The sequence below is a fragment of the Hemitrygon akajei genome, chromosome 1 (genome assembly GCF_048418815.1).
Source record: "Hemitrygon akajei chromosome 1, sHemAka1.3, whole genome shotgun sequence".
NCBI classification, from domain to species: domain Eukaryota; kingdom Metazoa; phylum Chordata; class Chondrichthyes; order Myliobatiformes; family Dasyatidae; genus Hemitrygon; species Hemitrygon akajei.
Window position 1 is genome coordinate 89785509 of NC_133124.1, and position 27821 is coordinate 89813329.

A 27821-nucleotide genomic window follows, 5' to 3' on the forward strand; every position below is an offset into this window, starting at 1 on the left:
GATGACAGATGAAGGAATAGGAAGATATAGACATAGAAAATAGGTGCAGGAGTAGGCCATTCGGCCCTTCGAGCCTGCACCACCATTCAGTATGATCATGGCTGATCATCCAACTCAGAACCCTGTACCTGCTTTCTCTCCATACCCCCTGATCCCTTTAGCCACAAGGGCCATATCTAACTTCCTCTTAAGTATAGCCAATGAACCGGCCTCAACTGTTTCCTGTGGCAGAGAATTCCACAGATTCACCACTCTCTGTGTGAAGAAGTTTTTCCTCATCTCGGTCCTAAAAGGACCCTTTATCCTTAAACTGTGACCCCTCGTTCTGGACTATGCGATCCCACAGATGCTGGAAATCTTGCACCACACAGACACAAAATGCTGGAGGAACTGAGCAAATCAGGCAGCATCTATGGAGATTATTTACCTACTTGCAGAGGATTTGAGTCAGACCAAGCAAAAAGTTACAAAGATAAACTAAATTAAGTGTCTAAAAGCTAGCAGATGGAGTTAACTGTGAAGTGTAAAGTCACCCACTTTAGATTTGATGACAACAAAAAGAATCAACATAATGCTGAAACACCAGGTGATGTGGTGCCAAAGATTTATAAATCCATTTTGGTAAAGGCTTTTACACAAGTGCATTAGAATATTTCCAACCTTATCTCAAAGGGTTTGAGTACAATAGTGTACAAGTCCTTTGTCAAAGCCTTGCTTGATTACTGCAAAGGGGGAGACAGGAGGTTTACAGCAAATTTAACAGATGTTACCACCAGATGTTGATGAAGTGTTAACTTTCTCCTTCCACAGCTGCTTGACCTGCCAAGTGTTTGCAGCATTTTCAATCTTTATCTGGCTAACAAAGTTAGCTTCAGCTTGGGTAATACCAGGGATGTTTCAATTGTCTCAATGTAACAAGGAAGAATAACACCAAAATCCCCATTTATAATTGTTATTCCCCAAATATTTAAATTTTACAAAAGCTTTTGCTGTTGTTCTGAATTGACCCACAAGGGGATGTAGTTCTTTGACACCTCCCAGATGAATTGATCACCTTGAAGCAGCAATCTTCTAAATTTAAGGAAGCTCAATTTGATCATTTAACTCAAAAGAGATCAATGAAGTTACATTTATAAATTCTATGTACATAAAATTCTCTAATATTGTTACTAATCATTACATAAAACTTGAATTTGTTCAAAGCAGCATGATGTTTAGAAACCAAACTTTTAAGTTTATACACTGAGAGGTGTATAAGATGATGAGAGGCATTGATAGTGTGGACAGTAAGAGGCTCTTTCCCTAGGCTGAAATGGTTGTCACAAGAGGATTTAAGGTGCTGGGGAGTAGGTACAGAGGAGATGTCGGGGTAAGTTATTTACTCAGAGAGTGGTGAGTGCGTGGAATGGGCTGCCGGCAATGGTGGTGGAGGTGGATATGATAGGGTCTTTTAAGAGACTTTTGAATAGGTACATGGAGCTTAGGAAAATAGAGAGCTATGGGGAAGTCTAGTAATTTCTAAGGTAGGGACATGTTTGGCACAACTTTGTGGGCCGAAGGGCCTGTATTGTGCTTTAGGTTTCCTGCGTTTTATCCATGTTCAATTACGTACCATTTAAAAGGCCCTATATGTTGCCAAAGAATTATGCATAAGCTAAGAGATTTTACCCTGTAGAAGATAAAGGGAAACAGTAGGTGAGAAAGACAAACATCTTAAATAAAAATAGTCATTTGGAATATGCCTATGTTTTCTATCTCTTGCTTTGGGTACTACTGGTGGAGCTACATTTGTTAGTAAGAGGTTAGTCAGAGTCAATCCCACAGTTGAGTAAAGTCATTTCCCTGTAAGAGATGAATAAGCAGGTTGAATTTTCAAGCTTTGGAGGCCACTGCTTCTGGTACCAGCTCTCAATTTATTCACATGTTTGGGTTGCTGGTTCAACCCAAGTACAAATTATAATTGATGAGAGAAACAGAATGCAAGTATACATGCTAGACAAGTTGCAGAAAACATTACAAGCTTGAGCTTCTTGTTAACACCTTTTTAATAGGTCATATAGCTGTACAGTTCATTATATTCTTCCTGAGAATAATTTATACCCAAAATGAAGGAGGGAGTTCCAGAGAACACATATAACATAAAGAAAATTAAAAATAAATGTACCATGCCTGCATACTACACTGTTCCCAAGAAAATCCTAGACAAGCCAGAAACAAGATGGTTATGAACTATTTTCTTTTAATTGTCATCATGGCTTTCATTTTAAATAATTAAAAAAATGAAATTAAACAATTGTAGAAGAAATATTAATACACAACACTCATTTTTGTTGCATCAACAAATGCAACTCAATCTTTTCCAGGTTTTCTCTAAATGACTAGCATGTATTTCTGCTCAAAGGAAAATTCAGTCTTATCTCTATTCTACATGCCAGTTTTTAAACCAACACTTACATGTGGTTTTGCAATATAGGAGCACCTCCATTCATAAGAGGTGGAGAATCAAGAAACCTTTTTTTTGTTACAATTAAATGACTTCAGTCTGAAAATATAACATCTTTTTCAAATCCTGTTTGATGTATTGCAGCTAAATATTGGTCTGTTACTATTCAGAGAGAAAAGTTCCAGTCTGGAGTTCCTGTACTGTGCAGAAAGAATTCTCAGCCCTTGGGTTTCCCAGAATCCTCGATATTATAGCACATTCTTGGCTTCTATACACATGTAGATATATGAAGTTTTTAAATTTGGCTCTTTGTGACTCCATGTGCTGGTTACAGATATGATCACGTGATCATTCTAAGACCCTGCCCACCCTGGCCAAAAGCAGATTCCATATAGCTAGAGGGGTCTCGTCTGACCCCCTATCATTTTCAGTCTGGCTTGGTCAATAACATCCAGCAAATTTTTGGCATCCACAGCCAATGCATGTGCAGCTGTCAACATCTGCTTCTTATAATCGTGCTGGAGCGTTGTCATCACATATTGTTGGGCTAGCTTCATCTTACTGATTAATTCTGCTAGATCAGAATTCAACAGCTTTTGTGCCATCTCGATCTATAAAAGAAAAATATGGTTAGAGAGTGGCACAGCCTCATTGTAACATAGTAAATCGTGATATGTAAACAGAATTATAGAATTTTGTATCAGTGAAAGAACTTAAGAATGAGCAACTGCACTGAGCAGCACTTAGCCAAATTAATAAATCCATAATTACATATAAATGGCAGTTTAATTGATACTGATGCACAATTATAATAGAAAGGAAACAGATTTTCAAAGAAAATATACGTAGTCAGATACAAAAATGACAGTTATGCAGGTGATGAACTTTTGCAAATTTATATTTGTAGGTTTATGTTTCACTTTAATTAAAAAATACATCAGGCAAATCTTCACAATGTACATAGTTAATACAATATCAATCAACCAACAAGATCAAGCAAAGGTTAATGACTTTCTAATTTATTTAAACTCAGTAAACTGCAGTGTGTCTTTAACTTTTCTAATACTTTTCAAAAACTGGCAGGATTTGCACATTTACAGACTTTTTAATTCACAAGACAAAGTTAAGTTTAACACTAAATAAAGAAGCACCAATTCAATTATGTGATAACTTGTTATCAATAAAGATTTGATCCTGGATGACAAATCTTGAATTATTGACTCTGTCAATTATGTGACACCTATCACCTAAACTCACACATAGTTTGACTTGGACTAAATTAAGTAGTAACTTTGTAAATAGGTATTAATTAATCAAGTAAGGTTGTGATTTTTTGATTAGCTCACCTCTCTGTGGGTGCTTGCTGGGAGTGACGAAATAGTTTCATCTACAGTCGCCAACAATGTTCTTAATGCCAAACCAACCTCCTGAGAATACATTAACCAGAATCAAAGCACAGTTTATAATGTACTCATCAATCTTCTACACAATTTGCTTCATTGTTCAAATTTAATGAAACTGAATGATGCTATCGGAAATATTTTACTAAATATTTCATCAATTAATTTGTTACACTCTAAAACATTTCATTCAAGTACTCATAAGAATTGTTCTTTGACAGGGTGAATTATAAAATGCATCATATTATTTTTATACTTACTGGGTTACTCTTCATCACATCTTTAGAACAGAATTAAGATTTGCCAATGAATTAATATAACTTACCCCATTATTGTGGGAAGCATCACAAAGTTACAAGATCACAAAAAGAAAATGTTCTTTGATTTACAGAAATGAAAAAGACACAAGTTACATCATAAGTACAATATTAATACTAATGCCTCTGCATCTCAAAATTCAGTTTTACAAGCAAAGTCTCAAGATTAGGGAGCTGCTTTTCCTTCTGAGCCACTTGCAAACAAATAGTCATCTGTGAAATATCTGTTACTTGGACTTATGATCTTCCTTCAGCTAGACCTAGAAAGGCTGTACCGGCAAAAGTCTGTAAATAGTACATTCAGCAGGGACTATTGCGATGAATAAAAACACGATAATATTCTTCAGCTCATTGTTTGCTTTCAATGCTTCAAACCTCTTAAATATAGTTTTACAAAATACTTAATTCTCAAAGTAAACAATTTTTTACTTATTATTTTTTAAAATATACAAGTGCGTAACATTTTTTGTTTCCTTCTGAGTGGGACTGTGTGCTTTATAATATCAGAAGTAGTTTTATCCATGACCGGAAGTTGGTAAAACCATTTTAGCTTGAACCCTAGCACCAACAGTTATAGGTGAGTTTCAAACATCAGTCTTTCTTTAATTTGGCTCCAGGGGTGAAAGGCCCATGGTATATATATTCTTCTTACCAATCAATCACTAATATTAGTACTTTTTCCCAACGATTATGAATTAGTCAGGCTCACAAGTTCAGAAGTATCCATTTATAAACATTACTCACCTTCACCATTGGTATGTATTCCTCTGGAGGTGCTGGTTGGATTTTACTGGACATTTCTATCACTGCCTTCACCAATCCAGTCACATTTTCATATACTTTATCATTGGAACGATCCAAGTTAGCTGTAGGTGGAGGACTTATTTCTTGTGGCTGAATCTGGATTGCAAGAATTTGCTGGTTAGTATTGTGCTATCCTTGATTTTTTTCATTATGAAAGGAATATCAATGACTGCCAGCAATTTCATTTTAGAGACACAAGTCACGGTATATACTGAACGAAATGTTCGGCAGCTGTTAGCTGCACTTTCTCAATAATACCATACTGTTTAGTGCCCTATGTGATATTTTTACACATTACTACTCAGGCTGAATAATGCATACCCAAACTACAACATACAAACATCAACTGCAGAAAGAAAACCCACAACGGGATATATTTAAAATAATAGTGTTGTGATTTAAAGGCTGTAATTTAGCTATGTACTTAACTAACCACACACTGGTTTTGTTCATGTCCGAGAACTCCATATCCTCTCAATGAGATACTACTGATCTAAAGAATCCATTCTCAAAATATTCATTCATTTGAGAAATAGCATGTTCTTTCAAAGCATGTGGTAATTAGATTTAAAGAAATTGAAATTAACACCAAGTATACCCAATTGCACTTTCTGATTAAACATGTACAGTAAGTTAGCTAAAATAAAATCAGATTCCATTTTGTCATCATTAGAACAGAAACTGCATTGCTGCATTTTAACCCTTTTTCCTTAAGTCAAATCAAAACTTTTTTTTAATTACATGATGTATTTTTTAAATCTGTAGAGTTAAATTAGTTTAAATACTTCTTCAATCAGCTTAAAATGAAATTGGAATTAAGGAACTTTAGTGCCTTTGTTAAATTAAGCCAAAAGAGGGAAGGGCATTCTGACCAAATGAAAAGTAATTAATAATTCCAAACAGTGCAATCTGGAAACATTTCAACTACAACAAAAGAAAACCCATCCCAGCATTTCTTTCCCTCAAGTACTTCCTTGAAGAGTCTGCCAAAGTTAGAACTATTTATAGTTCAGAAATTAACTGTTTACCAGTGGTGTCAATTATGATATTGTCCATTACAAAAAGGCTCAACAAGGGCATAAATAAATTCAGAAAGTTCCAACCAGGGGCAGCGAACCTACAGCATGCATGCCTAAACTAGTAGGTCAAAAAATGTTGTTGGTATGCAACATGCAGTGCTACCCCTTGATTCTTTAAACCCTAGCCATAATGAAAAGATACATAATGATGATCTAAACTACCAAATGAAACAGTGAATGGTTATTTACGACATGAATGCAGTGAGATGTTTTCACAGAAAAAGTTTCAGGCTGGTTTGATGAGAAATAGACAGTTGCAAGAATATGTGTCATTGGATGATATGTTTTGAAATCCTCACAGGCTTGGTGTATATATCAGTACTTTGATAGTAAATAATTGGGCCAGTTGGCATTGGCTTTATTCTGTTTATATTTTTTCTTCTGTTATTTGTGAGTGAACACTGGATATTTGATGATAATAATGGAAAATACTGTATGTAGTTTAGTGCCTCCATGAATATTTATTTTTCAACTGTCTTTTTAAAAGATTAATATTAATAGTTTTCAACAAGCTTTCTAAATGCTTCACTTATTTCAATCTGTCTCCATTATACTTTCAATTATAGTAAAATAATGAATACACATAAAGTAGTAACAAGACTCTGCCTTTTTCCTTAGAAAAGTCCATGACTATTGTTACTCATTTATTAATCAATGATGATCTCTGCTCAAAATTACAATAGCACATGAGAATTTTAAAGATAATCACCAATTTGGGTACATGCTCTCAAAAAGGTTTGCCAGCCCTGGTTCCAACCATTAAAAAAAGTTCTAGAATTTATTTTTGTATGCACAATAGAGGATGTAACTGGTGTAGTCTTGGAATCATGTTCCTGTAGTATCAATTTTTAAATTAAGCAGAGTCAGTTGTCTTATTCTCTGCAAGTTTTGTACTTTAACTCCAATCATTGGCAGTTACTGCCATAATGAATACATCCAACTAGTAAAACTGGAAAGCACTGTGCCAATTCATAGCTGTAACCGTCCAGTAACATCAGTTAAACTCACGATGATCTGTACTATTTTTACTGGACACATGCAGAACTCTGAAGAAAGATTTGTTTGATAACTTCATGCAGACACATACAAAACAGGCATTTGAAAAGAAACATTTAGTTTTGTTTGGTTAATGTAATATGCAATCAACAAGACAAAATGTAGAAACAATTAAACAAAACATTTAAACCGAACAAAACAACAAAATTACCATAACTCAGGCAATAAACAAACACAATATTTCAGTGTGACATTAATTTAGTTGTCAATTAATCAATTAACAATGACAAGACTCCAGCATAAGAAACAGTGATTAAAATGGAACAAATTAATTGGATGTTAGCAAATATCCAAATCAAACATCCAAAGTTCTGCAGTGGAACAGAAACAAAAGCTCCAAGAAAACATTCATTCAGGAGCCTACCAAATTGCATACTAATTAAAGATTCTGCCAACAATTCATCATAACAAGTTCACAGAAACATTAATAAAGGTGGGTTACCTTTAATTTATAAAATGCAAATATAGAAGTGATTACAACCACATTCAAGCAATTACATGTGCTGTTACATACATAACAAATAGTTGGTTAATTATAAAATGAAGGTGACTAGAAAAGGGAACAACTTTTTTTCTGTAAAATCAGAGCCAAATTGATCTATATTTATGTAACCAGGTGACCGTTGAGTATCATTTTTTATTGTTAAAGTACACATAAGCATTCACCTTGGTAATGCTAAAATAGCTGCCTGTGCCTTTAAGGGAAAACGATGATGTCATTTTGCATGGGTGAAGAATGAAGAGTTGCCATGTTCTAGAAAGGACGACGTTTGAATGCTTTTCCCAGGCTTGGTGAGGAAGGGTGAACAATATTTTATAATATCCATGTAAATTCGTTCTTACTTGTTTGTAAATATAGAATATCAGTAATTTGATGTGCTTTACATGTGGATGCTTTAGATTTTCACAAGTAAATTGATCAGTGCTAATAGCGTGATTGCGAAGTTCCTTCATTGGCCTACTAGGTTAGTATTTTTAGTAATTCAATTAGAAAGCAATATATTGTAAAAGTTTATTTGTCTTTCTTTATTGTTTCATTGACCGAATATGAATATGACAGAGTAATGTGAATGTGTTAATCTCTGTTCACGTAGCGTGAGTGAGAAGAACTCATTTCAAGGTCTAGCCTATGTGTGTTTGGAAGCGTGTGTGTGCCAAATGTGAGTATACTGTGTCTCTTAGTTGAGATGAGATGTATTTATTAATTAATTTATATTGTGTAATTAATTTATTAATATTGTGTATAAGGTACAGGGTTGGAGGGATTCTAATGTTGTCTGTATTGTTTTTTTAGAATTGCCGCTATCATATCGGTTTTGTATATTTTGTTTTAGTTATTTTCATACTTCATTTGTAATGAGGGTGTGGTCTGAAGTTAAACTGAGATTGTAATAGCGGGAACTGTTCTTCTTATTTTGATACCCTCTTTCTGCAATAAAATATCTAAAACAGATAAAGGAATTAAGACCCGAAAAAGTATTTATTGTCCTGCGTGTGTATTTTTCCCCAGACTACAAAATTTACATTAATACTCAACGTCCATGTTTTTCCTCATGTATAAAAAGTTCATTTATTCATCAATTGTAATTCCATTTTGGAGTGTAACATGGACTACAGAATCTAAAGATTATCACTTTGAAATGACCTTTTTTTGCTGCATCAGAAACATGTTTATACAGTGGCATCAGAATACTTCTGGACTTCCCCATTTGGTTTGAAACCTGAACAACTAATGTAAAAATGAATCAAAATATTGTGTCCACATCAAAATAAGGAAATATATAATGCTTGAATATCTGAGAATTGAAAATGGCATACCTCTTCCACCTATAGCCTCGCAGCTTCTTCTTTCATCCTCCCTTTCCCACCCATCCACCTTCCCCCCTCACCTGCCAGCTTGTGCTCAGTCTCGACCCGAAACATTGACTGTTTATTGCTCTCCATTGATGCTGCCTAACCTACTGAGTTCCTCCAGCATTTTGCCTGTGTTACATTTTAGTATTTGTATGTCTTGGAATAAAAATGTGTAGTTGCTGAAGTCATGTGCCAATAAACATTCATAAACACTAGAGATTCTGCAGATGCTGGAAATCTTGAGCAACACACACACAATGTTGGAGAAACTCTCAGCAGTCAGGCAAATCTGTGGAGGGCAATAAGCAGTTGACGTTTCACAGCCCTTTCACCAGTTACAAGGTTCCTAGCATGCAAGATTTTTTTTAAAAAAGCAGGGATGGAGAATTAGGGAATTTCTTATGAAATGCCAGCTTGAGATTATAGTCAGCATTCATGTTACGTGATCAGTATCTGCTGGCTTAGATATTTATTCATTTCAAGTGTGTCGGAAGAAAATCCCTGAGATGACAATGCACTGAACAGAAAGTGATCACTTTTAGACAAATGAATATTCCTAATACATTTACTGTGAAACCCACAGCTTGAAGGAAGGAAGGTAATTCAGCAATTTTTGTGATAATTGTCATTTTGGGGTGCATTGTACTTTTTTGCTTTAACTAGTTTATTATGGTATAAATTCTGGAACAAGAGATTAATTAGATGGTAAAGTTGCTTGGTTTTCCTCTTGCAGTAATTCAACCAAACTTACATCTTCAGAAGAAGTAGCGCATCTTTTCAGATTATAGATGAGATGGAGGAAAAAAATGTATGCCAGAATGCCAGACTACAACACAAAAATTGATAATTTTTAAGTAATGATTTTCAGTTTATGGACAGGAAGATCAGAACACTGTTTTTTTATAGAAACAGTGATAGTTCCACATCCAGTATCCGATGAGAAAAGGGCATAGGCAAAGCTAAAGAAAAGAGGAAGTTACTAATCACCTCAGGAATGTTTTAATTCAAAATATTTTCTTTAGAACTTTTAAATTTGAAATATTCAGTATGAATACACAGTGAATTAATGTATAACTTGGTTTTGCACAATAGACTCAAATAAAGAATCTTGTCTTTGCTGGTGGTACAAAAAAATACATTTTTCTCTAGGATTGTTCCTTTTTCTCTCCATGGTTTATCAATTAAGCTATGAGATTTACAGAGTTTATGTGACCAGCTTATCTGCTGTATAGATTAAATTGTCAGATCCCAATTTGAATAAGGGTAGAAGTTTCTCCATGTGCACTGGACACTAGGTAAAATTTAGCTAGGAAGATTATAGTGCAACAATCATCTACAGTTGCATCAACATTCTTGAAATTATATTTCTGCCTACATCATGACAAGTAGTAATCACAAATTTTGCTACATTTCTGAATCTCAGAGATCACAATCCTATTAATAAACACAAGAGATCCTGCAGATGCTGCAAATTCAGAATAACACACACAATATGCTTGAGGAACTCAGCAGGTCAGGCAGAAGCTATGGAAATTAATCAACAGCCAATGTTTCAGGCCAAGACCAGTCATCAAGACTGGAAAGGAAGGGGGAAGATATATTCCCCCTTTCAGTGGCCTCCAACCTGATAGCATGAATAACTTACATTACTCCCCCCCGCACACATCTTCATTTCCCCATTCTGGCCTCTTACTACTTCTTGTCATCTACTTATCACCTCCCACTGGTGGCCCTCCTCTTTTCCTTTCTCTCATGGTCAACTCACCTCTCCAATCAGATTCCTTCTTCTTCAGTCTTCTGCCTTTTTCAATTATCACCAGCGACCTTCTTACTTCATCCCCTCCTCTCCCACTCATCTGGTTTCATTTTCACCTTCTAGCTATCCTCCTTCACCTCCCCCACCTCCTTATTCTGGCATCTTCCCCCTTCCTTTCCAGTCCTGATGAAGGGTCTCACTCCAAAACATTGAATGTTGATCCATTTCCATCGATGCTGCCTGACCTGCTCAGTTCTTCCAGCATTATGTGTTTGTTGCATAATCCTATTAAGATGTTACCTATTAACTTTTGTGTCATTTTGTCTTCAAATATGACTGGATTTCAAATTTTATAAACATTAAAAAATTCTCAAATGTTTCATATAGAACAATATTGTAGCAGTTATTAAAAAAATAATTCACTGGACCTTATAATGCATTATTACTGAATCAAGTATTTCTCAACCTGTGATCTAACTTGAGAACGCATAATCTTAAAAGATGATGGAAGCATTCTGAGATAATTTTCAAAAGATAATTGAATTTACACTTAAATGAGGTGTTTTTTAGGGCTTGGGAAACAGATCGGCAGTGTTATCAATTGGAGAGTTCTTTCAAAGAGCCTAAGGAAATAGCATGGATGAAATGACCAGCATAATACAATGAACCACTCTTAAATAAATCTTAATTATTCATGCCTAGAATTTTATGTAAAGGGCACTACTATATACTAAATATACTTAAATATTGTAATTGGCATAATATAAATGCATTGGAATTATACAACCCTTTTCAAATCACCTTATATGAACAGATATAATATTTAAAAGTTAGATTAAAATAAAAGAAAAAATGCACATATTATTTGCTTACCCTCCACGGCTATTGGTGAACACAATGTGAAGGAAGGTTAAAGAAATTTACCAATAAGGGAAAAAAAGGAAAACAATTATTAAAAATTCAGCAAGCAAACAAATAATGCAATGTGCAGTTAACCAAACTATGTTAAAAGCTGTGAAGAAACTGCATTCTAAAAATATCATGCATCAAACTTGTTAGAGTGCAATTTTAAAGCTGTGCACATAATTTCATTTTCAAAAGATTTCAATTGAACTGAAAAGATTCTTTAAAATCATGCAAATTAAATCATAGAGCAAACAAATTACAAAATTAAACAGCTTGGCAAAACTAACAGCAAAGCGGAAAATGTTTGACTTGTCAACAACAATAATTAAAAAAAAGTTTCAGCCAATAATGCAAACTGAAAGATAAAACTTAAAGATAAAATAGTGTGGAAAAAAGATATGTACTGTACAAATGAACAAGCTTGTTTAAAACAACATATATATGTTAACATGAATAAGTCCTTCCTTATAGAACAGCTAAAAGAAAACAACTTCGAAGTTACACTACAAAGACACATTAATGACATATGGATTATGGTTTCTAACATTTAAGTTGGAAGTATTACTCTACATCTTCTTTTTGAGAGACTGCATAAATTATTTTTATTTAATAATTTATTCATCTTTTAAAAAAAAAAGAGCAACAGTCCTCTTTCAATGCCGGCAAAGTTTGCATTTTTTCAATCCTTGTACATTTTTACTGGAATTGTATAAAAAAAATTCTAAATCACAAAACTGGAATGCTGAAATCAGAACTGAAAACAAAAAATGTTTACTAAGCAGGTTAGGCAGTGTCTGTGGCTGGTAAAAACCTGAGTTGATGTACAAGAGGAAAAACCTTTATGACTATGCAGGGTTGCAAAATATGGCAATTTTAAATTCTCTTACTTACATTGACTGCTAGAGGACCAAGGGTTTATATAAGGCAAAACTTCTTAAATATATTTGTAATAATACATTGATGGCCTTTCAAAAGAAGGGGCTACACTCAACCTCTTCTTAGGAATTGAAGCTGGCCAAGTGGATCTTATGTCAGTGGGGGAATATTTGGGACCGGTGACCATAATTCTATTAGTTTCAAGAAGAAGAGATTAGCCACAGGGTCAAAGAACACTAAGCACAGAAACAGGCCCTTCAGCCCATGTTGTCTGTACCAAACTATTATTCTGCCTAGTCCCATTGACTTGCACCCAGACCATAACCCACCATACACCTCCCATTCATGTACTGATCCAAATTTCTCTTAAATGTTGAAACCAAACCCAGATCAACCACTTCTGGTGGCAACTCGTTCCACATTCACACCCGTCATGTTCTCCTTAAACATCTCACCTTTCACTCTTAACTGAAGACCTCTAGTTCTAGTCTAACCCAACATTAGTGGAAAAGTTGAAGTTCTAAATTGGGAGAAGCAAACTTTTGATAGGAAATGGCAGATGAAATTTAACTTGGACTAGTGAAAACTTAAGTATCTTGGGAAATTAAATGAAGGCAAGATAGATACTGTAAATAGCAGTGTCCCAGAAAGGTGCTTTTGAACAGAACCTAGAGGTATGAATACATAGAAAGAAACACATGATAGTGGGTGAGGAAAATGGCATAGCAGCATTCATTGGCCAAGGCATTATTCATCAGACTTGGGCTATCATTTTACAACTGTATAAAATATTGGCTGGGCTGTCCTTAATGTATTGTGTGCACTTAAATGTAAGATGTGATTAAGCTTGAGAGGGTCCAGAAAAGATTCACAAGCATTCTGCTTGGATTGAAGGGCTTGAATTACCAGGATATATTGGACAGGTTTTCCTGAAACAAAGGAAGCTGAGGAGGTGACACAACAGCAGGGATATAAAATTATGAGAGGCATAGATAGTGTAGACAGCCAGTGTCATATCCCATGGTTGGAATGTCTAAAGCTAGAGGGCATAGGCTTAAGGGACAGCCTTACAGAGCAAGTTTAAAAGAGATCCAAGGGTAAATTCTTCAACATAGAGTAATTGGCATCTGGTATAAGCTGCTAGAGGAAGTGGTGAAGACAGGAAAACACTTAAGAAACATCTTCATAGGTACTTGAATGATCAAGGCATGTAGGAGGATGCTGATTTAAGGTAGGAAGAGGGATTAATATGGATAGGCATGATGGTCAGCATAGACATGATGGGCCATAGGGCCACTCCAAAACTCCACCTCATGTCTAATAAGCTTCCCAAAGGAATGGAACTAATCGGCAAGATTTGTACAGCTGCTCAACCTCATTCCAGATACAAGATCATGCCAACTTCAGTAATTTGCTGCAACACACAGTCAGCACTTGTATGCACTCAAGTGCATAGGCTGATCTCCAAGTTATCAAAGACTTATTCATTGAAGCAGATGAGAAGATGGGCATTAACGTTTGCAAAACCAATATTCCATTCTGACAAGAAAGATCCATGATAAGATTCAAACACCTGGACCATGTTCCATACCTTGGAAATCACCTCTCAGCTATTAATAATCAAATTTATCATAGTTTTGGATGTTCCAGTATAAGCGCGTTTGAAGACCTCAAAGCTGGTATAAAGCTCATGATCTACTGAGCATCAATCATCACTGCACTTCTCATTCTGAAGATGCACCAGAGATGTTCTGCCAGTAAACGAATGCCAGTGGCCTCTTCCAGGACAATACCACCAGCATTCATGCCCTAATTAGAGCCAAATGGGTCCAGTGGTCAGCCCACAGCATTTGGCGGAGAAATCAGCTTCTCCTCTTGGATTCTGTCTCTATTCGCTGCTTCTGTAAAACAGCCAGCATAATCAAAGACCCTACTCACTCGACATTCTCTATTCTCTCCTCTTCCATCAGGCAGAAGATACAAAAGCTTGAAAGCACATACTATCAGGCTCAAGGACAGCTTCTATCCCATCTTTATCAGACCCTTGAACAAACGTTTTGTACGATAAGATGGACTCTTGGCTTCACACGATGAGTGTGGATGAGTGTGACTTTGAGAACACACCGAATATACCCAAATCAAAAGCCGTTAATAAACCAGGAGATTCGTAGCCTGCTAAGGGCTAGATCCTTGACGTTCAAGACTGGTGATTCAGAAGGATACACGAAGTCCAGGTATGACCTACAAAAGGCCATCGTAAGAGCAAAGAAACAATTCTGATTGAGATTAGAGACGGAATCATATGCACATCAGCTCTGGCAGAATTTGCAGACCATTACTTCCTACAAAGTGAAACCTAACATCATGAATGGTACTAATGCTTTAGTGTATTAATCAGACTTTTTCTGGGATACAATTACTGAAATCAATAGCATGTAATTTCGCTTTTGAACTGCCTGTGTGACCTAACATTTTTGCAGTGTGAACTGAAGTCTCAAAGGTGCAGGAGTATTGCAGTGTGGCGTATATGAGCTAAACTGAGGTGGCGAGGCCAGGGCCCAAGAGCAGGGAATGAGTTAATGTTTGGCCATTGTTGGAGTGGATCTGGAGGCGATTCGATGCAGCAGAACCAAAAGCAAGGCAGAGTCAAGGCGCTAGCAGGCTGAAAGCAAGGAAAGACTTGTGGTTCGACTGATTGAAGCACCAGGCCGAATTAGGAAAGTTGGGTATGGGCTGAGTCGAGGCAAATGGGACCAGGCCTGAAAGTGTATTGAAGCAACAAGGCCAGAGTCGTAGAGCAAGGACCAATCTGAGATTTGGCCGATTTAAGTGCCGAACCAGATTCAGGGGGTTGAGGCCAGAGGCAAGGGTTCAGCTCGGTGCTCCGCAAAATTTACTCGTCTCTGCAATGAACTGAGGCTGTGGCCTGCAATAATGGGTTCCTGAATCAGTTGCAGCAATGACTGGCTTTGTGGCTGTGGACTCACTTCCGTGAACTTCAATTTTGAATGTTATTTGCTTACTTTTATAGTTTGCATGATTTGTTTTTTTCTTCTGCACATTGGGTGTTTGAGTCTTTTTTTAAAATGGGTTCCATTGGGTTTCTTCATTATGTGGCGACCTGTAAGGAAATGAATCTCAAGGTTGCATATAGGTATAGAATAGATACTTAGTTAATAAATGTACTTTGAACTTTGATGCTCAACATCTTTTATGCATGAGTTGAAAAGGCAAATAATATTACATCTATGTGAATCCGTGTTGCAACCAGTGACCCTCTAATCTTTGTCTCAAAGGTCGACGTCAGAGCATCTTTCAAGAGGGTGAACCTTCACAATGTGTCAGGCCCTGATGGTGTACCTAGTAGGTCTCTGAAAACCTGTGCTAACCAACTGGTGGGTGTGTTCAGGAAACCTTCAATCTCTCACTGCTGCATTGGAGGTTCACACATGCTTTAAAAGGGTGACAATCATACCAGTGCCCCAGAAGACCAGGGTGAGCTGCCTCAATGACTATCACCGAGTGCACTTGCATGTATTGTGATGAAGTGCTTTGAGAGGTTGGCTCCTGCCTAACCAAGAATCTGAATCCACAGCAAATTGCCTTTTGCCACAATAGGTCTATAGTGGATATAATTCCACTAGCTCTTCACTTGGCCTTGGATCACCTGGACAATAGTTATACTTATGTCAGGCTGCTGTTTATTGACTACAGCTCAGCATTCAATACAATCATATTATCAATTCTAACTAAAATGCTCCTAAAGCTGGCCTCTGTCCCTTCCTCTAAAACTTCCTCACCAGGAGTCCATCGTCAGTGCGGGTCAGAAATAATATAATCTCCTCACTGACAATCAGCTCTGGCTCACCTCAAGGATGCATGCTTAACCCACTGCTCTACTCTCTCTCCACCAGTGGCTGTGTGGCAAAGCACAGCTCAAACTACATCTATAAATTTGCTGACGACACAACTTTCAGATGGTGACGAGGAGGCCTACAGGAGCGAGATCAGCTTGTTGACTGGTGTCACACCAAAAACCTTGCACTGAATATCAATAAGACCAGAAATAATGGTGGACTTCAGGAAGGGTAAATTAAGGCAACACACACCAGTCCTCTTCGAGGGATCAGAAGTGGAAAAGGTGAGCATTTTCAAGTTCCTGGGTGTCAACAATATCCTGGGCCAGCATACTGATGAAATAACAAAGAAAGTACGACAGCAGCTATATTTCATAAGGAGTTTGAGGAGTATTGGTATGTCACCAAAGATACTTGCAAATGTCCACAGATGAACCATGAAGAGCATTTTAACTGGTTGCATCACCATTTGGGATGGAATGGCCACTGCACAGGATCAGAAAAAGCTGCAGAAATTTCAAACTCCGCCAGCTCCATTGTGAGCACTAACCTCCTCAGCATTCAGGACATCTTCAAAAGGTGATGCCACAAAAAGGTGGCATCCGTTATTAAGGACACCATCACCTAGGACATGCCCTCTTCTCATTGTTACCATTAAGGCGAAGGTTCAGGAGTCTGAAGATGTACACTCAATGTTTCAACAACAGCTTTTTCCCCTTCGCTATCAGACCTCTGAATGGAAAATGAACCCCTGAACAGTTCTGTATTTTTTCTCCTCTCTTTTTTAACTACTTGTTTATTTTTATATATACTGACTGTAATTTATAGTTTTTATTACTATATACTGTATTGCAATGTATTGCTGCCGCAAAACAATTTTATGACATACAATGGTACTATTAAAATTCTAATTCTAATGCTCTAACTCATTATGATCTTGCACTTTAACCTTTACCTTGAATGCACTTTTATAGTTGCATTTATATTTTATTCTGCATTGTTACTGTTTACCTTATTCTAGCTCAATGCACTGTGTAATCATTTGATCTGTATAACCAATGGTATACCTTTGCCAACCTGTGGTAACTCATGTCTTACTTTTGGTAGAAAAAGAATTGTGGCATTTGGGGTAGTACTGAGAACTCAAGACCTTTCTCTGGCAGCACACAGAAGCCCATCCACTACCCCATCAAGCATTTTCTGCCCCATCTGAGGCAAAGTCTGTGGGCCTCAACATTTCCCTGTTCCACCACCTCAGAACCCAAAGAACTGAAATGAGAGCAAATCATCCTCCACCCTGACGGGTGCCTTTGAAGATTAAGAAATTGAGTTGAAATGTAGATTCTCAGTAACAAAACATATTATTTTAAGTAGTCAAAACTCTGTATTTTGAGAAATTACAAAAGAAGCAATTTTGATGATAATTTTTCATCTTCCTGGAGCTCACTTGGAATCTGGACATTTACTGCTTTTTTTGCAAAACACACAATTGTAATTGCTAACAACTAGTTTGACTGCTTACTAAAGGAAGCTTTTATACAGATTTTCCTGTAGTCTACATGAAAATTAACTCTCACACAATCCATTGTCTTAAACAAAAAATTCATATCATTTTTGTCCAGGTGCATCATTAATTTTCTTTACAAATTTAATCTTACAGGATGTGGACACTTCTAGCAAAACCAGCATGAAACATGTTTTTAGATAAATACTAACCTTTACTCCTTCATTGTAACTTTCAATAGGACTATTAAGGCTAGCGATACTTCCTCCATGGCTAGGTGCTGCAGGTCGAGGTGGCTTCTTTGGTGGTGCTGCATGCTCTACTGGATTAGGATAAAACTCTTAATACATTATAATAACACTAATGAATATGCAAAAGTGTGTGATAAAAAATATGTAATTAGAAACACTTCATATACTGCAGAAAGGATATTTCCCAGATACAATTTTAGATACCAGTCCTTAAAATACATCCATCATCTCCTGCAATCATCATGGCAGTTCTAGTGATGTCCTAGTCTCATTGGCATTAGTCTTTTAAAGAATTTAAACACTTCCAAGCACCCCAATTCTAAGCCATTACAATATGAGATCACAAATTTAATTTTAATTCTCAGGTTCAGTTCACATGTTAACAGAAGCTAAAGGAGGCCATATAGCCTCTTGAAACTGCTCAGTTCAATAAAACTCTGAGCTGATCTTTTACTTTAATGCCACTTCCCTGCACTAACCTCAATGCTTAGATTCCTTAATATTCAAAATATTCAATATTTTCTCTATGACATTATTTGCCATCTGCTTGTTCTATGATTGTGATTTGTACTTTCAGCAACCACAGCATGGGGAATTAACAACCCGTGTTCCACCTGTTAAGATCCTTTAACATTTACTGAGCATAACTGAAAGGTCCATTTCAGTTCTTACCTTGTTTACCTACAGGCTGATAGATGTGTTGGTTACCAGTCTAAAGAAAAAAGGAAAAGTATGAAAATGTAGGCTTTGCCATAACCAGACTGTATACGTGATTAACCACAAATTTAAAATATAATTTAACTTTTGATATGTGGGCTTTCAATTAAAGCTCTTGAAAAATAGGACTGAAAGTAACTCTCACGGCTGAAGAAACACCAAAAGAATTCATACTTTTCACTGTTTTAATTTGCACCTTTAAGTCACCCATTATATATATATATAGTCAACAGTTTACTTTTCACCTTTCCCACTCTAACCAGATAAATAGTGGATGCCAGAAAGTGATGCAATTGGAACCATTTGAAGCCACCCAAGAATATTCCAGGCAACATTTCAGGAAACTTTGGTCCACTTCCCATCAATTTCCTGGCACATTAACCTGATGTGCTATAGCACTATAGAGATTACCATCTTGTGTTTTCAGGCTTCTTGAAAGTTCGATTTTCTGAAAGTATCAAAATTTTGGATTGCTGCATTAAATGCTAATGTAAATATAGAGTAAGAGGCAGATTCAATTGACAGAATTTTTATTATTTCACAAGACATATTTGATTTTGATTCAAAATTCAATAGAATCCAATTAAAATCGCTCAGTATATTTGCCAATACAAGCAAACCTTATGTCATTTTCTTAATTTAGATTTATATAAGAAGCTTCTGCTATTAAGAATGCAAACAGGTCACAGTTTTCACAGGACAGTCCACTTGCTCCATTGTTAGAATGCCACCAAAACTTACTGGATCAAGTGGACCCCCATCATCCCGATCAACGTTATTTCTCATAGATCTTGGATCAGGTTTCTGCAAGAGAATGAACAAAAACAGTGATTTAGATATCCAGATAAACTAAGCCCCTTTCTCATGCAAGTTGCAGTAAAATTGACCGAATAAAATATAAATGCAAACAATTCAAAACAGTTACTTTACCAATTTTCCAACACAGGCCCTGAAAACTTCCATTATGATAATATTTGTCAAGGAGCAACAGAGGAGCTCTTTTTACTCTCTGCAGCAGAAATTAAATACACAGGATCAGAATAATATGCATTAATTCCAGTTTCCTGTCAGAGGAAGGCTTACATGTACTTGGCTCTAGCATGCAGCAACAGCATTCAATTACAACTTAGAAAACACTGTATGAAGACCTTTAAAAAGTAAAGTCATAAAATGTATTCAATATTTTTCATGCTCTTGTTTACTTGAACAAGATGATGGTGCTTTCTTTCATTACTGTGGAAATGTTGAAGTTAAAAACCCAGTGAAAGAAATGGGCACTGGCAATATAAATTTGCATCATTTTTTGTTGTCTGAAACAGTCTGCAATTAATTTGTTCCATGCCCCATCCCCATGGGAATTTGAGTGTTTGCAATTTATTATTTGTGTTATTTAAACTCATACTTCAAATATTTGGCTTGTGACAAATGTCTTTATTTGGATCAAAGATTTTTCCCTCCCTAAACAAAAAATGCTGACATGAGCACAGCCTATATAAACTCTATACTCAAGAGTGACTCAAGAAGAGTAAGAAGGCTCCACAGCAGATTTGAGATGACAATCAGATCAGCCAGAATTTTATAGAAAGGTGGAGGAAGCACCAGAGCTGAAAGTGTATGATTTTATATTTGCATGCTTTGTAATTTGGAAATGGTTTACATTAATAGTTTATTTTGTGCGGCAATTAGTCCCTTGCATTCTACAGAGGTTGTATTGAGCGCATCCTGAGCAGCTGCATCACTGCCTGGTTTGGAAACTGCACCATCTCGGATTGCAAGACCCTGCAGCGGATAGTGAGGTCAGCTGAGAAGATCATTGGGGTCTCTCTTTCCGCCACTATAGACATTTACACCACACGCTGCATCCGCAAAGCAAACTGCATTATGAAGGACCCCACGCACCCCTCATACAAACTCTTCTCCCTCCTGCCATCTGGGAAAAGGCACCGAAGCATTCGGGCTCTCACGACCAGACTATGTAAAAGTTTCTTCCCCCAAGCTATCAGACTCCTTAATACCCAGAGTCTGGACTGACACCAACTTATTGCCCTCTACTGTGCCTATTGTCTTGTGCACTTTCAGCAGTCCTGGGTAGGTCTGTAGTCTAGTGTAGTTTTTGTATTGTTTCATGTAGCACCATGGTCCTGAAAAACATTGTCTCGTTTTTACTGTATACTGTACCAGCAGTTATGGTCAAAATGACAATAAAAAGTGACTTGACTTGAAGTCTAAAACAATACCATAGCTTCAACCCATCTCTTTAATAGAAAGAAATTCAATGTTCTAATCAGGGAGAAAATCCCTTAAGGTTACCCTGAGAAGGAACTAAATTAAATATTTGTGCTTCATTTGAATGAAAGAGGCAAGTCTTGGATACAATTTGAGGTTCTCATCTGAAGCTTTATAAGGCATTGGTCAGACCACACTTGGTATATTGTGTGCAGTTTTGGGTCCCTGATCTATGAAAAAAAGATCTGCTGGCATGGGTGAGGGTCCAGAAGAGGTTCATGAGAATGGTTACAAGAATGAAAGAGTTAACATATGAGGAGTGTTTGATAGCCCTGGGCCTGTACTCTCTGGAATTTAAAAGAATAACAGGGGAAATCTCATTGAAACCTATCGAATATTGGAAGGCCTAGATAGAGTGGATTTGGAGGGATGTTTCCTATAGTGGGTGAGTACAGGACAAGAGGGTACAGCCTCAGAATAGAAGGGATGAGTAATTAGAACAGAAATGAGGAGGAATTTCTTTAGCTGGTGGTGAATCTGTGGAATTCATTGCCATGGATGGTTGTTGAGGCCATGTCGTTGAATATATTTAAAACAGAGGTTTATAGGCTCTTGATTAGTCAAGACATCAAAGGTTATGGGGAGAAGGCAGGAGAATTGGTTGAAGGGGATAATAAATCAGCATTGATGGAATGGCAAAGCAGACTTACTGGGTTGAATGGCCTAATTCTGCTCCCGTGTCTTTTGGTCTTTATATGCCTAAACAATACCAGCCAATGCTGAGCCATTCTGCAACAATATATTCTGGAGCAGTGATAGAGGTGAAATGAAAGGGACTGAGCTGTGGTGAAGGGAAACAGAAACAGTAGGAGGAACACAACTAGTTTTGTGAAAAATGAAAAATAATTTTATGTTTTCCTTGTCACATTGGGCTAATCTGTGTAAAGTAAGGATATCTTTCCCATATTATTTATATTTGTGATAATTAGTTCTATAGGAAAACGTAATTACATTATAATTTTCAAGTCTGTAATACCCTCTCAAGGACAGACCCGAAAACAGAAATGCTTAGCCATTCGCAGCTGGATTTGTAGGAGTAAAAGTTTTATACTGTTGAGACTAAAAGTAGTTCTGTAAGGTTAGAAAACTGACTATTTTAAATGTATAATAATTTCTTTTCATTCATTAAACAGTGTCAGATATTACTACCATGGAGAACCATGGGAAATGTCCGACATGCTGGTCTGCTAAATATGTTCAACCGAAAGACTGACTATACTTTTAGGTGAATTTAGAGAATGTCTGATACTATTTGGATCGAAGTAGAGAACTCTAAATATCAAATCTTCAACATTCTTGGTTAATCAAAAGAACAAAACAATCTTTTTAACAAATCACATTATTTGCATCTTCTGGCATCTCAATGTATACCGATGTATGATGTTTGCCTCATTTCTGAAATACTAAATAAAAACAAGTTCTTTCTTCTGGGGTAATCTTTATACATTTCTGTATTTATATGTATATTTCTGACTTCTTTAGTGCTGGTGGACAGAGTAAAATAGGCAATGCATTTTAAAGTTTACCTACATATTGCTAACAAAAGCTCACTTAATGCATAAAGATTAAGACTTTTCCCATTTTTGCAATATTAAGCAAAATTCTACAAATTGCTGCAAATCTGCAAAGTAACCAAAATACACTCATCACACAGAACCTATGTGGTCTGTAGTGCCATTGTTGTTCTATATTTTGTGCAACAGTGTGTCAAATGAATTATAGACAATAAAATAGCTACATGTTCAATAGCACATCTGTAAACTTTTAATCTCCAAACAATTTGGACTTGGTTGTTCCTTTATTTCCAATATTCTGAGGTGGGGAATGTGCAGCCAGTTAAAGTTCAAACTAAATTTTATTATCAAAGTACATATATTTCATAATATACAGACCTGAGATTCATTTTCTTGTGGGCATAGTCAGGAAATCTATATACAGTCCAACAGCAAAACAGGGTTAATATTTGCTTAAAATTCAGTCGTTCCCATTACACTGGGCTTTTAAGAAGTATTGTAGCGGTGTGCTACACACAGCGCTGAAATAACGACACGGAGTCGATAAACTGCAGCCAAAGAATAAGTTTATTTCAAATTCACAGTCTTGCTTTAAAGCCCGTCTCCCCCACCCGATACCTCGAGAGGCACGTACTGAAACCCCTTGAGGCTATCTTCCTTTGTGCCTGCGCTCTGGCTAATTGTCAGCCGGTTCGAGTGTGCTAGTAATTGGGTCGCCACAGTATGTATTTTCTGACTGAAATAGTCTGGCAACTTCCATTAAACTCTTCAATGGAATGGCAGTATCCGAACAGCTTGACCCCCCAAAAATTCAATGAAACAGATCTGAGGAGTTTAATATCAGAATGACACTCTCTCCTGGGGTAAGGACAGTTTACTTGTATGAGCCCTGTAAGATTAGATCCAAGATCACTTAGAGATAAACCCTGGAGTCACAAGTGTGCAAAGGATGCTATTAATCTTCATTCAGCTGAATTGACAGAGCACATTAACATCCAATTATAGGTCCAGCCAGAACCATTCTGCCCCTAATAACATGTTTATTTACACATTTATATGAAGCAGTGGGTGGAACCTACCAGGGCTGTCACAGCTGAATGAATACAATAGAACTCCACAGACCGGCTTTCAGAATTTCTCAGATTAGTTTTGTTGCTGTTTTTGTTTTGGTTAAGCAAACCAAAAATAGTTAAACTGTTGGGATACTACTACTCCAGTGAACAGTATAATGCAAGTTGCCTGAATGCTTCAGCTTGGCATCCGGGCTCACTTGGGTGCCGATTCCTGCACTCCTTTGAAACTGACTAAGTTCTCCAGAAAATTCAGAATACCACTGTGTAGCATTTAAGAAGAATGCATTGGGCTACTGATAGAAACAATATCCATTAGTCTGAAAAATCTGCCGGTCCTACACCCTTGAAGTCGTGAGAGTACCAGGTTATCAGAGTTTTACTGTTTTCAGTAACTTTTAAAAAAATATTTAAATTTTTATCTCATGTCCAAAAGCAGTATAAAACAGCAAATTTACAAGGATCTAGACACACAAAACACAAAAGAAATATCTACCTCCAATTTAATGGAATAATTTGAAGTATCATTAATGTTGTGATGTTTTCTTTTCCCAGTATCAACAAACATCTCTCAAAATAGAATACTCTTCCAGTAGTTTTGACCACACATTCCAGACGTAAGACCACATCTCATTTTGCCAAGATAACATATCAGCACAGATGAATTTTTGGACATGCCATTTCCAAATAAGGAGAAGTTTGGCATTCATTTGGTACATCATTTTTTCCCAAATCTCACATTTTGATAGTTATTTACAACCCTAAGTAAATTAGGACTTTCTTAATCATTGCAGCAGTGTCTTTAGAAACATACAGTGGAAATCATTGCCTTTTATTTCACTGTATCTGGAGATAGCAAACAGGGATATAGGTAAGGAGCAAGATGTTTAAACCTCACAAAAGGTAAGGGATACTTTTATACATTTACAGATGCAGTAGAAGGTTATAATTTTTGAAGATGGTTTTCACAGCTTACCAGGAGTGATTGATAAGTTCGTGGCCCAAGATAGAAGGAGTCGATTTTAAAAGACCTAGCACATTTATTTTTCAACATAGTCCCCTCCTACATTTACACACTTAGTCCAGCGGTCATGGAGCATACGGTTCTTGGACCTCCAGAAAGTGTCCACAGATGGGTGATTGATAAGTTTGTGGCCTAAGGTAGAAGGTGACGAGTTATTAACTTCAAACCTTCTGCATAATCACTCAAAGAGTGGAACTACATGTGCATGTAACGAGAGCTGTATAACTCATCTCCTTCTACCTTAGGCCACAAACTTATCAGTCACCCCTGCTGTGGACACTTTCTGGAGGTCCAAGATCCATATGCTCCATGACTGCTGGCCTAAGTGTGTAAATGTAGGCGGGGACTATGTTGAAAAATAAATGTGCTAGCTTTTCTAAAATTGACTCCTTTTAGCTTAGGCCACGAACTTACCAATCACACCTCGTATTTTCCAGGCAGAATGCCAGAAGCCACAAAGGTCTGTGTGTAAATTTTAGTTTGGCTGCCATAACATATACAGAAAAAACATTTAAAAGATCTGTGAATATAAGGCAACTTTGACAGTAATTTGCACTCCATCATTAGAAAGAATCGTAATCAGTTTTTCACAAATGCAGTTATTCTTTAATCTGAGCAATGACCTGTCTATCAGTCTGGCTGAAACTGATAGGTGAAAATAATTTTTTTTCCCCATACTTTCAGATATTATGGTGTACTTCCATTCAGCTGAAATGTGTTTATATTGATTTACTAATACTTGTATTTATTCTGAAATTTCAAACAAAATGGAGGTCAGAAAACTTCTGAGAAAAGAAAGAGACAAGAGCTTTTTCTATCATTAGTGTTAACTGTTTCTCGTTCTTCTGTTGTCACCAGAACTGCTCGGTGTTTCCAGCATCTTCTGTTTTTAGTCATAGATTCAGAGTAATACACCATGAAAATATGCCCTTTGACCCAACTCGTCCATGCCAGTCAAAGTGCCTACCTAAACTAGTGCCATTTGCCTGCATTTCACCCATACATAGAAACATAGAAAACCTACAGCACAATAAAATGGCCCTTCGGCCCACAAAGTTCTGCCGAACATGTCCCTACCTCAGAAATTACTAGGCTTACCTCTTGCCCTAAGCTCCATGTACCTATCTAAAAGCCTCTTAAAAGACCCTATTGTATCCACCTCCACCACTGTTGCCGGCAGCCCATTCCACATACTCATCATTCTCTAGTGAAAAACTTACCCCTGACATCTCCTTTGTACCTACTCCCCAGCACCCTAAACCTGTGCCCTCTTGTGGCAACCATTTCGGCCCTAGGAAAAAGCCTCTCACTATCCACACAATCAATGCCTCTCATCATCTTGTACACCTCTATCAGGTGACCTCTCATCCTCCTTCGCTTCAAGGAGAAAAGGCGGTGTTCACTCAACCTATTCTCATAAGGCATACATTTTTAAAAAACTTCATATCTATGTTTCTCTGAAAATGTCCTGTTCCTGCCTCTATCATCTCCACTGGTGGCATTCCATATACCCACCACTTTGTGTTAAAAAAACTTGCCCCTCATGTTCCTTTTAAATATTTCCTCTCTTACCTCAAACCTATACCTGCTGATTTTAAACTTCCCTACTCTGGAGTAAACGGCCAGTGGTGCAGTGGCATCCGCACTGGACTTCAAGGTGAGTGGTTCCAGGTTTGAATCCAGCCAATTCTCTGCACGCTTTTCATCCATGCTAGGTTAAGTGTCATAAAAAACAGACAAAAATGCTAAAGAAATGGTAAGGTTGTCACCAAATGTGCCACAAGGCATGGAAAGGAATAACAACTCTGGATTAAAAGACTCAGACCATCCATCTCATCTATGCTGCTTATGATTTTATAAACCTCAGCCTCCTTCACCAGGGAAAAACAGTCCTGGTCTATCCAGTCTTTTTAAAGAAAACACCATAATCGCACCTTCCCTGTTGTATGGCAACCAGAAGTACGCACAATACTAACAGTGATACCCTAACTCTTAAACTCAATGAATTATAGCCAAAACTTGATTTTTTTTTACTGAATACTTTAGCTGAGGATCTGAATTATAAATGGATATTGGCCTGAAATTTCTACAAAGTAGCTCAACATTCAAGCTCACCAGATTCCTACCAATAAACTGGCTCTCAACTAGAGCAGTTCTCTTGAATTTACTTCCTCAAGAAAGTCAGATATATACAGTCATTGTTGATTATCATCAGCTCTAATGAAATGCTCTTAAAGTTGTTTAAGCTATGCTCCCCATTCAAATTGGCTGCCAAAGCTTTTAAAGAGTTTGCAAAGTTATAATTTTAAAATATTTGCTTATTTCTTGGTTGCTCAGTAAAATAGGCAAAGCCAGCATTTATCAAAAGTTCAAAGTACAGTTATTATCGAAGTATATATACTATAAGTAACCTTGAGATTCATCTCCTTCTAGGCTCCCATAAAACAAAGAAACCCAATAGAACCCGTTAAAAAAACTCTGGCAAACACCCTATATGAAAAGAAGAAATTGTACAAACAAAAAAAAGTAGGTAAATAAAATTCAGAACTGAAGTTCACAAAGTGAGTTTAGAGCTAGGAAGCTAGTCATCACTGGGGCTGGTCCAGGAGCCTGTTAGTTGCAGGCCATAGACTCAGTTCAGTGTAGAGATAACTAAACCTTGCCCAGTAGCGAGCTGAACACTGACCTATCCCTTGCCGACATCCTGACCTTTTCAATCTGGCCCAGCACTTATATCAGCCAAACTTTGTCTTGTTCCTCGCTCCCGGACCCAACCTTTGCAATCTAGCCTGGCCTGGTCAAATATTGGATTATTCTTCATTTTTGGGCCCATGCCTCGAATTGGCCCTAAGTCTGCTCCAGTAATGGCAAACATTGGCTCGTCCCTTGCTCTCGGGCCCAGGCTCCATCAGCGTGATTTGGCCTATACATGTCATGCCACAACCATCTTGCACCTTTGGGTGTTCAGTTCACACCGCAAAAAATGGCAGGTAGTACAGGTGATTCAAAAGCTCAGCTCCGAAAGGAAAGTTACAGACTATTGAATGCAGTGATCATTTTCTAGATAAAGTGTGATTAATAAAGTAATTAGCAGTTTTTTTTGCTGC

The 27821-nt window shown here is 37.0% G+C and overlaps 1 protein-coding gene across 18 annotated transcripts in view; it reads right to left on the bottom strand.

The window, feature by feature from the left end:
* Positions 1 to 1893: 1893 nt before the first annotated feature.
* LOC140728745 (focal adhesion kinase 1) overlaps positions 1894 to 27821 on the bottom strand; it is a 527596-nt gene continuing 501668 nt past the window's right edge. For 13 of the 18 annotated variants that reach the window (XM_073047795.1, XM_073047782.1, XM_073047790.1 and 10 more), the window contains 6 exons: positions 19562 to 19624; positions 18776 to 18815; positions 18065 to 18174; positions 4905 to 5060; positions 3790 to 3870; positions 1894 to 3054 (listed from right to left, as the gene is read on the bottom strand). In XM_073047795.1, coding sequence (XP_072903896.1) covers positions 2839 to 3054; positions 3790 to 3870; positions 4905 to 5060; positions 18065 to 18174; positions 18776 to 18815; positions 19562 to 19624 — 666 coding nt within the window. In that variant the 3' untranslated portion in view covers positions 1894 to 2838. The remainder of the gene's footprint in view (positions 3055 to 3789; positions 3871 to 4904; positions 5061 to 18064; positions 18175 to 18775; positions 18816 to 19561; positions 19625 to 27821) is intronic. The other 5 variants (XM_073047746.1, XM_073047748.1, XM_073047718.1 and 2 more) reach the window with 1 other exon arrangement.